Genomic DNA, 15,912 nt, shown 5'->3' with positions numbered 1-15,912 from the left:
TGTAAAAGTGTAGTTCAGACATGGTAAAATTGTTGCCTGTGTTGGATTTGCCTCACTGTATAGGGATTTTCAGGTCATGCGACAATTTGCATCCTGCTGTAGCCTTCTTGCAGACAGGAAGACCAAACATCATGACCATTGCACCTTTTGTTATTGATCTGAGATCAATATGAGTTCTTTGATTTGTAATAATTGGTTTAGGCCATTGTACCTCAGTCCAGGAAAGTTTTTATTTGTAAGTTCCATCAAAAACAAACAAAGCCATTTTTGCTGGAATTAATCTCTTTTCACTAAAGCTAGATTTTTATATTGTTGTTAGTCAGCCTTGAGACTTTGATAAACAGAACATGAAGTATCAGTTTGCAGGTGCCACATATACAGTACTGTGGATATATTACTGAAAACGATTCTGTGTTTTAGGTGGCTGGACCAGGGGCAGGATGATGGCAATATTGCTAGAGAACTGACTGGGACAGATGCCAGCAAGTTTCCAGGAAGTAAGTGAAAATTGGTGAGGAGGAGAAGCCAGCCTTGCTGTAACCACATCAAATGAAATGAGGATGCTCTGTAAATTAATTACACGGTTTTTATCTGTGCAGGACAAGAGCTGGAACTCAAGAGAAAGGAAACTGTGAGAACATACCTTTTTATTTTTATTTACACCATTCAAATTATGCTTTGAATGAAATCAGGTCAGTTTTTTCTCATGTATGAGAAATTCCTGTATATCACCTTCTCATAAGTCTTTCCTGCTTCTCTTTACAAAACCAGTTGGCTGCCGAAAAGTGGAAATTTCAGAAAGGGAATACACTTCAGTTTTACAACAGACTCAGCCGTGGCTTCATTCGTCTCCATCCAGATAGAGGGGTTGATGCTCTTGGTGACAAGAAAGACAAATACGGTAAAATATTTTTCAGGTGGATGTATGCATAAAAGATTTAAGAAAGGAGGACTTTATAGTTCACTGTGATCTCATATAGTGATTCCTGTAATGAATATGAGTAGATAACTATAAAAACATTTTTCTTACTTAAAATATTTACATGTATTAATGGCTATAAGAGCTCAGAAATTATATGCATGGTTTACCTATAACACACACACAAAAAAATATCTCATATAGTATCTTATCACTGGATTTCCCTTAGCAAATAGAAAATTCTTGTCATCTGTTTCCATGAAACTGCCATGGTAAGGACAGCTACAGTCTTTTGTGACTAGATCCATCTAAGATAACAAGGTCAAATTTCCAGGTATAGTTCATTCATAAGGAGTACATATATATATATATATATATGTGTGGTACATATATATATATGTGTGTGTGTGTATATATATACATATACATATACATATATATATATATATACTTCATTTTGTTCAATCCATGTCATTGATTTTAACGGCACTGTTCTGGTTCTTCCTTTTTATCACCTTCTGTCCTACTGTGTTATTAACATTTAACTATAATACATATCATATATGTATTGCAGACAACACCAAGTTGGGCAGGAATGTTGATCTGTCTGAGGGTAGGAAGGCTGTACAGAGAGTGGAGCGCTGGAACAGGCTCCCCAGGGAGGCAGTCATGGTCCCAAGCCTGACAGTGTTCAAGAAGAGACTGACCAATGCCCTCAGACACATGGTGTGAAATGTGGGGTTGTCTTATGCAGGCACAGGAGTTGGACTTGATCCTTGTGGGTCCCTTCCAACTAAGGGCATTCTGTGATATGTCTTCTATGAGAGGGATCTGGACTGGCTGGATTGTTGGGCTGACGCCAATTGCATGAGGTTCAGCAAGGCCAAGTGCCAGGTCCTGAACTTGGGTCACAACAACCCCAGGTAGCACTACAGGCTTGGGGAAGAGTGGCTGGAAAGTTGTCTGGTGGAAAAGGACCTGAGGATGTTGGTTGACAGCTGGCCGAATATGAGCCAGCAGTTTGCCCAGATGGCCAAGAAGGTCAACAGTATCCTGGCTTGTATCAGAAATGGTGTGGCCAGCAGGAATAGTGAAGTGACCATGCCCCTGTACTTGGTGCTGGTGAGGCTGCACCTTGAATCCTGTGTTCAGTTTTGGGCCCCTCACTACAGGAAAGACATTGAGGTACCGGAGAGAGTTCAGAGAAGGGCAACAAAGCTGTTGAGGGGTCTGAAGCACAAGTCTGATGAGGAACAGCTGAAGGAACTGAGGCTGTTTAGCCTGGAGATAGTGAGAGACCTGACACATTCTCAGGTACCTTACACACATCTTTTCTGAAGTGACAGAACAGAATATTTCCAGGCACACTGAAGAGTGCATAGAGAGCAGTGCAATCAATACTTCTTAGCATAGCCTGTTTAGCCTTGGGAAAAGGAGGCCGGAGAAGACCTTATTGAGTCCTTCCCCCAAGGAAATCCATTTAGGGTCACAAACTTGAAATTACTTGGTGACAGACCGAACTACCTGCTTGTAGGAACTTGGTCTCTGATCTGTACGGATGCAGTAACCACATCTTTGCTGGTTTTTAATGCTGTGTCTTCAATTGATGGATTGCATTTGATCTGATTTAGACGAATCAGATCATTTTGGCACCATAGTGTTCATAATCTTCTAACATGCAGAATTCATGTTCATTTTGCAGACTGTTTCCCAATTTTCATATAGCTGTTAATTAATTTCGACTGGAATTCAGAAAAGTAAATAGTGTGACCCACAACCTTCCAAGGATTTAGGAATAATTAGGAATTAAACTGGTAATTAAAAAGAGCTTGTTTTTTTCTGAACAATATGGTAAAGTTGCCCTGATATCAGAGAAACAGTTAGTAACACAGGAATAATTTTGTTTTTTTCCATAGTTCAGAGTACAAACCAAACACAAGTACAAAATGAATGCAGACACTTATCATGCAACTGTTCTGCCTTCAGAACGATATCTTTCTCCCTTCTTTCAGATTTGTTTGTTTTTCTTATATGTGCAGCAATTTACTCAACAGAAGCCCACAGGTGCTTACTTGGGAATTGTTGTTTAAATTTTCATTTAGGGTCCCTGCTTCTTTGTGTGTGCGTTGGAATAAAGCCTTGTGACATAAATTATCTACCTTTCCTAATAGAAAATTCTGCATTTCAGATACTGGTACAACTGTTTGTCTTCAGCAGATCCAAAGTAATATAATTCAAAGGCCTTCAAATTGATAATGATAATTTGGTCTAGGGTTTTTTAATTTCTTGGGAAGCTTTATCTCAGAAAGCATTGTGACACTTATGTGTCATCCCTATCTTGCCCAAAGGACTAGAAGCCCCATCTGTATTTTATGATTTGTGACATTGTCCCAACGGGCACTATGATTCTTGGGTGTATAATTCACATGGTCCCAATGACACCCTGAAAATCTTAACTTATGGACATAACAGAAGTCCTCCAGAGAAAGCTACACTTCAGGCAACATAATGTACTGGTAGAACAGTTGTCTAAAAAAAATCAGCTGCTGCCACTGGGAACAGTAAAAATGACATTACTTTATCTTTCATTAGTATTTTCTAGCTATAAGAGGTAATTGTTTGGAAAATTGGCCACATATAAAATTTTAGAAGCCATGAGCTATGCTGCAAGATTTGCTTTACAAATTCTAATATGGATACAGATAAAATGAATTCTCTTCTCCTACCCAAGAGCTTGATGTTCCTTATGTGATCTGTTATTTATCATGTATATTCATTTCTGTAGTCCAGTTCATTATGCTGGAGTCCTCAGATGCTTTTTATGTTTTTAGTTTTGTTTTTTTTAAACATACACGTTGGTCAAAATAAATTTGTTCCTTATCATTACCTCTCAGGGTTTTCTCCTCAAGGCAGTGAAGTAGACAGTAGTCTCTAGATGCACTTTCCTGAAGGAATGTGGAGATTAATTGATCAGAGAGGTCAAACTGTTGAGTAAAACACTTCATTAATTCTTTTTTCTTGAAAATGATAAACTATAGATTGCAATTAAATGTAAATGTTAATTGGTCTACTTTCATACTTCTAACATGTTTTTCATTTAACTCTTAGGTCTTTTTGATGTAAATGTCAAAAGGAGAAATATATGTATATTCAGCAGTTATCAGATGCCACGGCTTGCTCTTGCTCTTGTCAATGGTCGTGCAATTGGAAAGGTAGCAAATGCTGTTACTGATTTCTGCTTCAGAATTACATTTCAATTTCTGATTCAAAATGATGCTGTTTTTAATCTATCTAATACATAATTGTACTTCCAGTCAGATAAGGTGCAATGAATTGCAGAAATGAACCCAGGAAACTGACAATGAACAGGCAAATCTATACTTAAGACTTTGGATAGTTTTTCAGTTTACTTTTTACTTTTTGGTAGGATTTTTTAATGGACTAAATATTTGATGCAGGAATACCGGGCCATTCCAAGCTGTTATTTATATTGGCTTGTCACATGCTGGCGAGGTACCTGGAATGCCCTAATATTTCATCTTTTTGGCTAAATATAAGTTCTAAGGATTGGTTTTAAATGTCCATTTTTCCCTTTGTGTCTTTTTCTAAGTAATATGCCTGACATAAGCAAATTGAAATATTCCAGATTTGTTTTGATCCATTATGGTTTGTTTCATACCACTTTCAAAGTCTTACTATTGCCTTTATTTCTCAGCACTTGCAGTACACAAGTAGGCAAAGGGAGTTGTAGAAATTAGTTCTTTCTGATTAAATTCCTCTGTTGATGAGAGAAGAAGCTGATTCCCTTTCACTTTTTTCAGTTCTTCCCGTTATTTATCCAGTGAATAATTTTATAGTCAAAGCTGGTCCTATTCCTCTTTTACATGATGTGCACTGGCATGAGTGGGAATAGAGTTCTCTCAGTGGAGTCTGATTTCTTAATGGGGATGGCATCAGGCTGCCAGACAACTGTCAGGCCTCCTTGCAGGACTTTCCAGTGTTCATGTTCATTGGTGTAATTCTGGTACAGAGAACCTTTTGCAGTATGTCACATTGCAGTATTTCTTAATACAGAGACATTATTAATTGAGTACTTAAATTTGAACTTTCTCTTTTCTGATTTGCTACTGACATGCTTTATGAGTTTCAGCAACCTCTAGAAAATATGGATCTCAATTTTCTTACTTTTAGTTGTACAAGGCATTACTTTTCCCAGGGAATGTGAAAAACGCTGTAATTTAAAACTTTTGGGGGTCCTTGGAATGAAGATAGGTAAATATAAAACAAAATGGCAATACAAAAATAGCAATTGGCTTTACAATGCATACTTAATTATACTTTGGGGACATGCTGGTTCACTTGTTTCACAGCCACTTCTAAAATACATGCAATATTTCCTTCATTTTTGGAAGTATATTGAATCTGATAGACATTTTTTTTGAGTGTGAAGCTTTTTCTTCAAAATGTAGTGTATTGGAAATTAAACATTTCCCCAGAAATACTGATGTTTTCACAGTCTTAAAAATGCTGAAAATAATGTTAGGCGATGTAAGCCTTTTAAATTATTGGGCTGATTATTAGCATTTTACATTTATTAAGATCCTACTTTTATTTAAACATGAGAACGATGATGGAGATGATAAAATATTTAAGTAGGTGTTTTGAATATTGTGTATTTTATACAGTGGGATCACATAGTCTGCAAACCTGAACAGACAAGCATGGGTAGTGTGTTGCTGTACTCTTTCATGCAAAACTTCTGAATCCTTAAGTGTTTTCTGTGAGAAGAGTATAAGTAAATGAGGAAAAACACTGAGGCATATGAAGGAGGTGACAGAATGTTGCTGTGGTTCATTTTCTGTCTACATCAATTTCATATTCCAACCTCCTTTGCCAAGTTTTGTCGGCTGAGACTTTAACTATCTCTGATTGACACACCCATGTATCTTTCCTGTTATCCCCAGATCTGTGTCATCTTAAGATGAACTGTTTCTGTGCTTTGAAATTCTAGAGTCCACAATTTTAGGACTTTGGTGTCAGGATTGGAAATCTGAAAAAGATGAAGACATTTTCGTAATAGACTGGTAATATTGTGGAAACTTGAACAATACAGAAACTATATTGTAACACTCTCTGTTCTGGATTTTGCCATACATAGTAATTCATATAATTTATTATTCCTACTTTTATTTGTTAGAGCAAAGACAAGACTTGCTGTGAGCTCTGTGTTCACCTTCAACCAAATGGTTGCACCATTCTTGAGTCAGCCAGGATCCCAGGTCACACTGTTACATTCAATCTTCAAGGCAAAGTAGCTGATGAAACAACAGGATATGCTGGACTTTCCAAAGAATTTGTTGTGCACGTCAAGGTAAGGCGGGCAGAAGGAAATTAAGACGACTTCCAAAATTTACTGTTATAAAACAGATTGTAATTAGTCAAATGTCCGAGGATTGCAAGCTAGAAGAGTGATCCTCTCCCACCAGGTGGAGCTAAACCACAGCTTAAGAGGTAGGCGGCACTTGAGAAGTTCTTTACTGCTGTCCTTCGGGGAGGGATGCCGACTCTGCAACTGGTACATGCAAATAGGGTGGGCTGTTACACAGAAAAGATGCATCTCTCGACTTTTTAGAAAACCTTCCAAAAGCAGGAGGGTAGATGCATACAGGAGAGCTGCATGGGAAATGACTTAATTTGAAATGCAAACAAGTTCCTTGACTTGCTACTCTGCCTGTGCTCTGGGTGTTGTGCTGCACAGTTGAACAATAAAAAGCAGGGAAGCTGAGGAGTAGGGAACGATTTCCACCATTCAGGTTAGTGTCTGCACAGAAAGCAGCAAGTATTCAAAGGCTGGAGGTATACTTGAATTAGTTGAGCATTATTAATTTACATTTTACACATGGAAATTCATTAATAAGTGCTTAAAATAAACCAGTATGAACAATATAAATGTCAAAGTTTAATATGGACAAAAGCTGTACTATTCATAAAGGACTTGTTATCTCTGATCTGAAGGGTGTGTTTCACCATGGTGCCATCATTCTGCTCAACACCAGTTTCTGCCAGGCTCTGTCCATGAGACCTGATGGGAGCTGCAGCGGAGTAGGTCAGCAGCAGCAGGAATCCTACTGGAAGGTGCATAAAATTGTCTCTGGAGTCTGCATGTTTGAAAGTGTGAAAAACCCAAGAATGTATCTGAAGATCAAAGATGACCAGTGTAATGGAACAGTAAGCTCATCTTGTTTATATTTCTCTCTGCAGGTAGTTTGAGTAAATTGTGAGTGATATCAGAGAATACTTTTTTACTCGTTTGGATAGAAATGGGATAAAACATTGAACATTGTTGAGATTTAAAATTATCCAGATTTTTTTTTTTTTCATTTACCCAAGGAAAGACAGAAAAATATAGAAAGAGAAGCTATCATGTCTATTTGGCACTAGATTCTAAAGATTTGATTATATTTTTAAACCATTGAGAATGTGGATGCAGTTAAATGTATTTGTTGCTAGATAGCTGATGACTGTCTGTCAAGATTCTGTTAGGCTAATTTGGTTTTTATTAAACAACCACAGTTGTACTGGTGTGAGTTTGGAAGAAGTTGAAGTGCCGTTGACATCCTAGCTTTTACAAATCATTCTGTTTTGTCTGAAATGAAGAACCTGATTTTTTACTTCATCAGACAACCACATAAAGTTTATTCCTGAAGTGCCTCATCACTAGCCTGTATATTTATTAATAAAACTAGGCTTGGGGAATTGTTGAAATATTCTGATTTTTAGTCCTACAAAATTATCTACCAGCTAGGATTTTAGCTGTTGTACATTTACATTTGAGAGCAAAAAAGATAATGAGACATTAGTATTTGCTCATTAGACTCAATATTTACTAATCCTCTGTCTGTTTGCTGATATGAACTGATATAATTGTTTTGAATGTGACAGAGCACAAACATGTTCAGGGGTTTAGAGTGATACTGAGTTTAAATAAACGGATAATAAAACTGACTAATGAATAATTAAGATGCAAGTGGATTATGTGGGAAACTCCTTTGAATATATCCTAGACTTTGCCTATATCCTAACAAAAATATGAATACTTTCATATGTGATCTTTCACTTACTCAAATTACGTGATCGATCTTTCTGTTCACAAAGGAATAAGCAAGGCCAAGGTATGTGTGTGTAATAATGTAGGACCTTGTGAAGAACCTAAAGTTATTCTGAAATGTTATTAGAAGTTAATAATATTTAAGTCTTAAGAAACATCCAACTTGCTACATCAGTTCAATTGTTGAATCCACATTTCTTTTTTTGATTTCTTAGAGTACAGGTGATGAATACTGTCACTTCAAGATTGAGAAGAATTTGGAAACTGGATCTATAAGTCTAGAATCAGTGCCAAACAAAGGCCTATATGTTGGTCTCCTGCCAGATGGCCAGACTAAGCCACTCATTAAGACGGGAGAGAAAAACATTTTTTTCTACCCACAGATCATCAAATGTATGTAATTACTTATTAATCTATAGATTTCTTTAGTGATTCGTGTTTCTGATGACAAATTCAAAGTCAAAGTGTAAAAGCAAGATTGACACAATTTTCTTTGTTGTGCTTCAGTAATTTTAAAGGTGAAAAGTTTATTGTGCCCGCAATTAATGTCTCCTACGTAGTTAGTTAATTTTTTTTTCATGTCTTTCTTTTTATAATAATAAATGATGGAGAAGAAATCTTTTTTTTTTTTTTTTTTTTACTGAACAAATAAACTTCTGAGCATAAGAATCAAAAAAGGTGACAAGTCAGAAATGGAGATGACTTCCTAGGTCTACTCCCCATTCTGGCCACAGATTATGGAAGCCCGGGAGATGTTTCCTTGCTGACAGCTATACCCTAGTCTTTCCTGATTTTATAGGAAAAATAGTAGACTTTAGAGAGGGCCTGCTTAACAGAGTTCACTTTCTTTTGTAATGGTGTGAAATACATTGTACTTCCCCCACTAGTATATTGATTATGTGATTCTTGTGTCCCATAGTCAGGTTTGAGAGCTATTGCAGCCAGAGAACTCCCTCACTAGAGACCTGACCTGTTAGCTAGCCAGGACTCAGAAATTAGCTCTCAGCACACTCTGGATCACTGTCACTGGACTGTCTACTTGTGTCTTCCCCTTCAGGAGAAAGTAGTTTTTAATTTGATGAGTAATTGACTACCAAACATAGATAGCTGACTTGGATTATAATGCAGAACCCAGCAGAATCACAGTACTCATATTCTTATCCAGTGGAAATAGTCAATGAGGTCAAGAAATGAAATATCTCATGAAAATGTTAAACTGGTCATCAGTTCAAAATTGAGAATTTGGTCAGATTTTTGCCAGACAGAAGCAGAGCAGGGTCATCTCGAATGCTTTGACCAGCAAAGGGAAAATATCAAAATGTGCAGCCAGTCTTATTATTAATCACTCTCTATATATTGTGAGTGAGATATACAGAAGCATTATGAATATCACTGTAAGGATATCCCTGCCATTCAGTCCCTACTTGCTATAAGGTGACAAGAATATTTCAGTTACTGGGTCCTTGTAGAAATGAGGAAAGTATTTTTCTTTGTTACTTTTTAGAAGATCAGGATTTTCAATCGAAATTCTCAATCAAGCAGATCTTACCTATGCCATCAAAATAAAGCTAAATATTACTTCATTACAGGCTTGGATTCTCCTGAATTCTGGTCACTAAAGAGAAGATAAAAGGAGATGATATTTTCTATGACAGCAACCAAGATTGTCTGTTTGTCACTTCATATTATCAGAAATGATCTCTAGAAGTTTACATTTCAGCATTCCCACTCTTCAAAAAGAAAACTTCAGGGGGGGATGGAGAAACTTATCTTGGGGAAAACTACATTTTAACAAGTAATTTTATTCAAACATCAAGGTTAAATTGCTAGTCAGATTTTCAAAGCGATAAACAGGCTTTTCTTGGTATGCTAGCAATAAAAGTTAATAATAGCTAGTGGCTGTGCAATATGTAAAGATTTTGGTGTCCACTGCATTCATTGTAAGATCTGTGATTAGTGTTTGTCACTGAACATATATGAAGCCTCCAAACAAGAAAAAACAATTGATTTGTAGCTAGTGACAGAATGTACATTTTGTCGTTTTAGTTGGTTGGGAAGAGCCTATGGGAACATCTGCAGCACCCAATCGAAAGAAGAAAGTCTTCAAAGAATCTCAGTTCCAACCAGCAAAATCCCAGAAACCAATATCTCAAAGTTTTGCATCTTTTCCACCCTCAAGTGAGCAACAGTTTACAAACTAGCTGTGATACAGTGTTGTGTTATGTCTACCCTCCATACACATTTGTAATGACTTACCTCAGGAAAGACAATGAATAGCTTTTCTAGACTACAGACTTATACATACATGCAACAAAAAATGTATTACTTTTTACTGTTTTTTTAAAAGGACATTGGAATATGGTTTATTGATAAGGCAACAATTAGCTTGTAACTAGCATGATAGCTTTATACCTATATTGAGGCAGGTAGGAATAGATAAACAATGTTTTAATGTTGCTTCTGGAGTGACAGTTTACCAGATATGTTTTACTAGAATAAACAAGCACTTTCTTTAACTACAGAAGTTGCATAAATGATCTCAGATAATGATTTCCCCAATTCAAAAATTTTACAGGAATATTCAGCATCCTAGTAACCAAAGAAGGTGTGACTAAGAAACTAAACAAAACAGGGAACGATACATCTCTTGTGGAGTGGGGATGACTATGTTTTCTTTTTGTTTCAATCTACCCAAGGCATCTGTCTGCACCACCTGAATTGTGTTGCATTGCCACAAAAAGTAGATCGGATCAATGGAAACTACTGAGGTCTACACAGGACATTGAGGCACATTCATGTGGTGGAAAAATATCTGTTACCTTTAGCGATCCTTAAAGACAAGATTATATTAACACTTCCACTATGGGAGACATGCTTAGTTGGCTAAAGGTGGTCCCAAAGGCATTAACGTAGTAACTGGGGTAGATTGCTTTTGAATTTGATCCTCAGACTGCTATTTTAAAGTGTACATAAAAAGTCTGGCAATGTGAACAAGACATCAAATATGGGATACTTGTTCGCAGGGTACGATGTGAGGTATCAAGAAGGATCTCCTGGCTGGAAGCGTTCCCAGTAGAAAAGGACCTGGGGGTGATGGTCAACAGCTGGATGAATATGAGCCAGCAGTGTGCCCAGATAGCCAAAAAGGCCAACAGCATCCTGGTTTTCGCCAGAGCTAGTGTGGCCAGCAGGATTAGGCAAGTGATCATACCCCTGTACTCGGCACTGGGGAGGCCCTTGGGTACTGCGTTCAGTTTTGGGCCCCTCACTACAAGAAAGGCATTGATGTGCTAGAGAGAGTTCAGAGAAGGTCAATGAAGCTGTTGAAGGGTGTGGAGCACAAGTCTTATAAGAAGGGAACTGAAGGAAGTGGGGCTGTTTAGCCTGGAGAAAAGGAGGCTGAGGGAAGACCTTATCACTGTCTACAACTACCTGAAAGGAGGTTGTAGCATAGAGGGTGTTGGTCTCTTCTCCCAAGTAACAAGTGATAGGACAAGATGAAGTGGCCTCGTGTTGCACTGGGGAGGTTTTGATTAGATATTAGGGGAAAAAAAGTTCACGAAAAGGGTTGTCAGGCATTGGAACAGGCTACCCAGGAAAGTGGTTGAGTCACCGTCCCTGGAGGTATTTAAAAGACATGTAGATGTGCCTCTTGAGGACATGGTTTAGAGGTAGACTTGGCAGTGCTGGGTAATGGTTGAACTTGATGTGATTCTATGATCCTATGAATTCAGTCGAGCCAAAGTATGCTGGTTAAATTCAAAGGATAGGTATGGATTATTATCAATTACTGTTAATTGTTTCTGGCAATGTTCCCATTCTTATCTCAAAACACCCACTTCCTGTTTCTATTTGATCAGAGTTCATGTTGTATCATAGTGTCACAAAGCCTTCCCAAAATCTTGTGGATTGCCAGCAACTGGTGAGACATTTAAAACCCATGCCAACAATACAAAAGCCATCAAACTTGTTTTCAAAGAAGATGGTTGATTTTAAGGTTGGATACAAAGGATCCTTTTATAAAAGCAATATCTGCCATGAAATTGGTTACAGAGAGTCTATAGCACTTTGTAAGAAGTATTTCTGACATTCAGAAATGTGGCTCTACTTATGCAAAATGAATAGAAATATCAAAGTTAGTTACTCTGCCCTTCAAAGAAAATGCTCATTTTTAGTAAGATGTTTTCACTTAGGATACTGTAAAGGTTACTGACTTTTGATATATAGAGGTGAGCCTTAATTTTCAAACTGATATTCATTAAATACTCATTTTCTTTTTTCACTCTGAGTTAATGTTAGAAAAAGGCTGATGTTTGTATTGAGTGCACAACCCAGCAGTACACTTAGCATCCAAACTCAGAGCAGATTAATCCTTAGACTGACCAGGCCATCTTTTTCATGTCTGTGTCTGCTAACCAGTAGCTGTGTTTTGGTTGTTGTTTTCAGAAATAATAATTGATTTAGGATTAATTAAATGGAAAATTGTACTACAGTAGTTGGGGCTTCTCCTGTTACAGTGTGAGTTCTCTGTTCCTCAAGAAAGCCCTTCCACTGTACCAAGGATGACATCAGGTTCCAGCTTCCATTGAACAACTCACAGGATGGAGAAATTAGAGTAACTGTTAGAGACAAGTCAGCTGAAAGCCACCACATCATAGACTTAAGAAAGATGAAAATGTGCTCCCCAAATCAGAAGGGAAAAAAAATACATATGTGGTTAGAGGACCACAAAGTCTAGGGGTAAAGGACATGAAACAGAAGACACTAAAAACTCAAACCAAAAACTGCGGGTTTTTTATAAAGCCCTTTTTACTCTTCCTTTACCCATTGCAAAAGCAAGCCAAAATCAAGAATCCTGCTGAAAATATAGACTTGTGTCATATTATGCATTAACTAGTGAGCATGCAAGAATCTCATGGTATTTCCCAAGTCATTGCTGGGGATTTTGTCTTTGTTTGCTCCTTGTGTTTGTCAAATCATGTTTAAACTTCAATAGTGAAAAGATGCCTGTGTGTGCCAGTGAAAGCAAGGGAAGAGATGTCATTAGCTTCCATGACACAAACACAGTCTGTGATGTTGAGAACAACTTTGTGGTTTGGTATTAGCAAGTTGTATCTCTGATAAATTATTTCTATACCCTCCAAATTCCTTTTCTCTATGCCTGGTATAATGTTAGTTACTTTTAATTTTTAATATATTTTACTTACAAGGGAAAATAACATACAAATAAAACATAATCTCATTTCCATTTGTTTTACAAAAAGATGTAATAAAAATTCATCAACTTTATTGTCCAAGCTTCTGCTCTAGAGATTAATTTTTCTGATGGTTCACTCAATCATATGATCTTCTGGGACAAGATAATTTCATTTTTCCTTTAGATTTAGGATAAGTAAATAAAAAATAAAGTTACATTTATGAAACTGTGTGAAGGATTGTGACTTCATCACTCTCACGCAGGCCTATCAGAATGAATTTTTGTCTCAACAGATTTACAGATGGTGTCATGAAGTTCAAACTCTCATGACTAATGCAGAGTAACCATCAAATCCTCTTTTCAGACTGGAATATTTTTAGCCTGTAACAAACTAATGCCACTCATTTCCATTTGTAAGAAGAGCCAGTGAATTGTGAGGCAAAAAGCGTTCTGAGCCTTTGAATTGTTTGTACATTATAATTGTTTTCAAGAGGTAATAGTTTGAGGTTGCAGTAGCTTCCTTTGGGTAGCAATAACCTGAGTACAGAATTCTTGTGCTAAGCATACAGAGCAGCCTGGATTCCTTCTGCTTCTTGAATACCTCTGCATTTCATTAAAATTTTCATCTCTTTGCCGTAAGAAAGATGTGGTTTTAGATTGCTGGAAGGAACTCTAGCTTTCAGAATTACAGGTGAGAAGATGGGTAAATACAGTTACAGAAAGTTACACAGTGAAGGTCTCAGAAATATTTATTATACCAAAGCAAGTACTTTACTATAGTTGGCTTCTTTCAGCCACGGAAAGACAAGTGTCTTTAACTTTTTGTTCAGGTAAACATAAAATGTGCGCCTTTTGCTTTATTTTTAGTATGTGGATTTTCTTTTTTCTTTCAGAATAACTTGCTCTCAGTCATGATGAAGAAGACAATAAAACCAGCAATTATTATGACACTGTTGCCTATTTCTAAATTACTATAACCATTCAGAAGGCATACCACTGCTGTTAGAAGCATTGGTGTAGGAGTCATACTACTACCGTTCCAAATTTCTTAAAAATTGATTAACCAAATGTTACAGTCTTTGTCAGGGCTGACATTTCCCCTGACTCCAGATGTTAGTCTTTATTTATGATATAACTTTCTACTGTATCCTAATTCCTTTGCAATTCCTTGTGCAATTATTTAACTTCAGTTAAGAGTTCAATACTAGTGGATTATAATTCAGGTTCAGTGCTTGAGTTACCATGTTAATTTAACCTATAGGACAACCTGATGATCCAAGCAACTATATAATTCCTTTTGAGTACAACTTTTAAGAAAGAAACATTTATTTAATAATGTGACATTTAAGGAAATGTAAAGGGAAGATCAGGATCATGTCTCAGTATTGGATCAATCCTGCTTCACTTATCGAATTTGCTTCAGTGATGTTTCAGCAGGATGTGGAATGGGTTGCTTATAAGTGTTGATTAAAAAGCAAGTCTCCCGGATTCAAAACTGCTTTTCACTTTGCCTTCAAACTTGTATGTTAATGCTAGCAACAAAGCACAGTCAGATAAACTTTTCAAATTTCTGTCACAGGTTTTTGCTTTATCTTGTTTACTACTTGTACTGCACTTGACTAGGACCAACTTAATTTTATTTATAGCTATCTGTCTGGTGCTGTGTTTTAGCCTGGTGACCAAAGCAGTGTTGACAACACAGCAATGTTTCAGCTATTCCTTGAACAGCACTGAGTCTATATCTGTTTCTCTGCACTCCCAGTGAGTAGGCAAGAGGCTGGGAGGGGACACAGCTGGGACAGCTGACCCCAACTGACCAAAGCAATACTCCATACCATAGACTGTCATTCTCAGCAATAAAGCTATAGAGGAGTTTTTCCAATGCAGTTGTTAGTCAGGCATCGTTTTGCTTGTGGTGGGTGATTGCTTTTGCGTCACTTATTTTTTTTTTTTTTTCCTTTGCAATAAAGACAGCTTAATAAGTGAAGGGAAAACTCCATCCCAGAGAAACTCAGTACAGCATTTTAATCAAGTAAATAGAAAAGCAAAGGGCTCTGGTAGCAAGGTATGTAGTGCAGCAGGAACATACATGGTGATGCATTGGGAATTCTTCAACAAATCTGTATCAGTGGCTATTTATGAATTCTGCAAAATTGTAAGTGAATTCCATTATGTGCTTGGAGTCTCTGGCCTCCAAAAGCTTGGTCCATAGAAAACTACTTAATGGATGAAGAATGAGCTGAAGGATACAAATGAAAATTAATCTGCAGCACAGACTATATTCATTATGGTTAGCGAATTAAAAGTCTCTTTGCAGTCATATGAAAAGGCCTCATGAAGAGCAGCTTGAGAGCCCCTGCAGGACATGGTATATAGGCAATGTGTTGGTTCATCTTTTCAGATTTAGGGTTCATATTTGCCTCTTGTATCAGAACAAATTATAAATTCTCGGGGCAAGGACTCCCTCTTTTGTAGAGGATTTCATGGTCAGTGGTCCCATTATTGAGGAGTTGTGTTCCAGACATCTGATGTTTATAAACTCCACTTTGACTGGAATACTCACAACTAAATTCTTTCATCCCAAGAGAGTTTATTTTTTCATATCTCATGTACAGAGGTGCCATTTGACATCTTTGCATATATATATTTCTGTTTAGGGTAGATAAAAGATCACTAGGTGCTATTCTG

General features: G+C 37.1%; 1 protein-coding gene across 1 annotated transcript in view; it reads left to right on the top strand.

Annotated features, from left to right (window-relative positions):
• The window catches only part of RP1 (RP1 axonemal microtubule associated), a gene marked incomplete at both ends in the record, with an annotated part of 176,037 nt that overhangs the window by 31,403 nt on the left and 128,722 nt on the right, over positions 1-15,912 (top strand). The window contains 8 exons of the mRNA XM_080364131.1: positions 421-497; positions 600-631; positions 772-901; positions 4,028-4,131; positions 6,117-6,290; positions 6,935-7,147; positions 8,243-8,420; positions 10,074-10,205. Coding sequence (XP_080220257.1) covers positions 421-497; positions 600-631; positions 772-901; positions 4,028-4,131; positions 6,117-6,290; positions 6,935-7,147; positions 8,243-8,420; positions 10,074-10,205 — 1,040 coding nt within the window. The remainder of the gene's footprint in view (positions 1-420; positions 498-599; positions 632-771; positions 902-4,027; positions 4,132-6,116; positions 6,291-6,934; positions 7,148-8,242; positions 8,421-10,073; positions 10,206-15,912) is intronic.

This window comes from Nesoenas mayeri (genome assembly GCF_963082525.1).
Source record: "Nesoenas mayeri genome assembly, chromosome: 2".
In the NCBI taxonomy this organism is placed as follows: Eukaryota; Metazoa; Chordata; class Aves; order Columbiformes; family Columbidae; genus Nesoenas; species Nesoenas mayeri.
The sequence above is the reverse complement of the archived record's forward strand: the minus strand, read 5'-3'. Positions and strand labels throughout refer to the sequence as shown.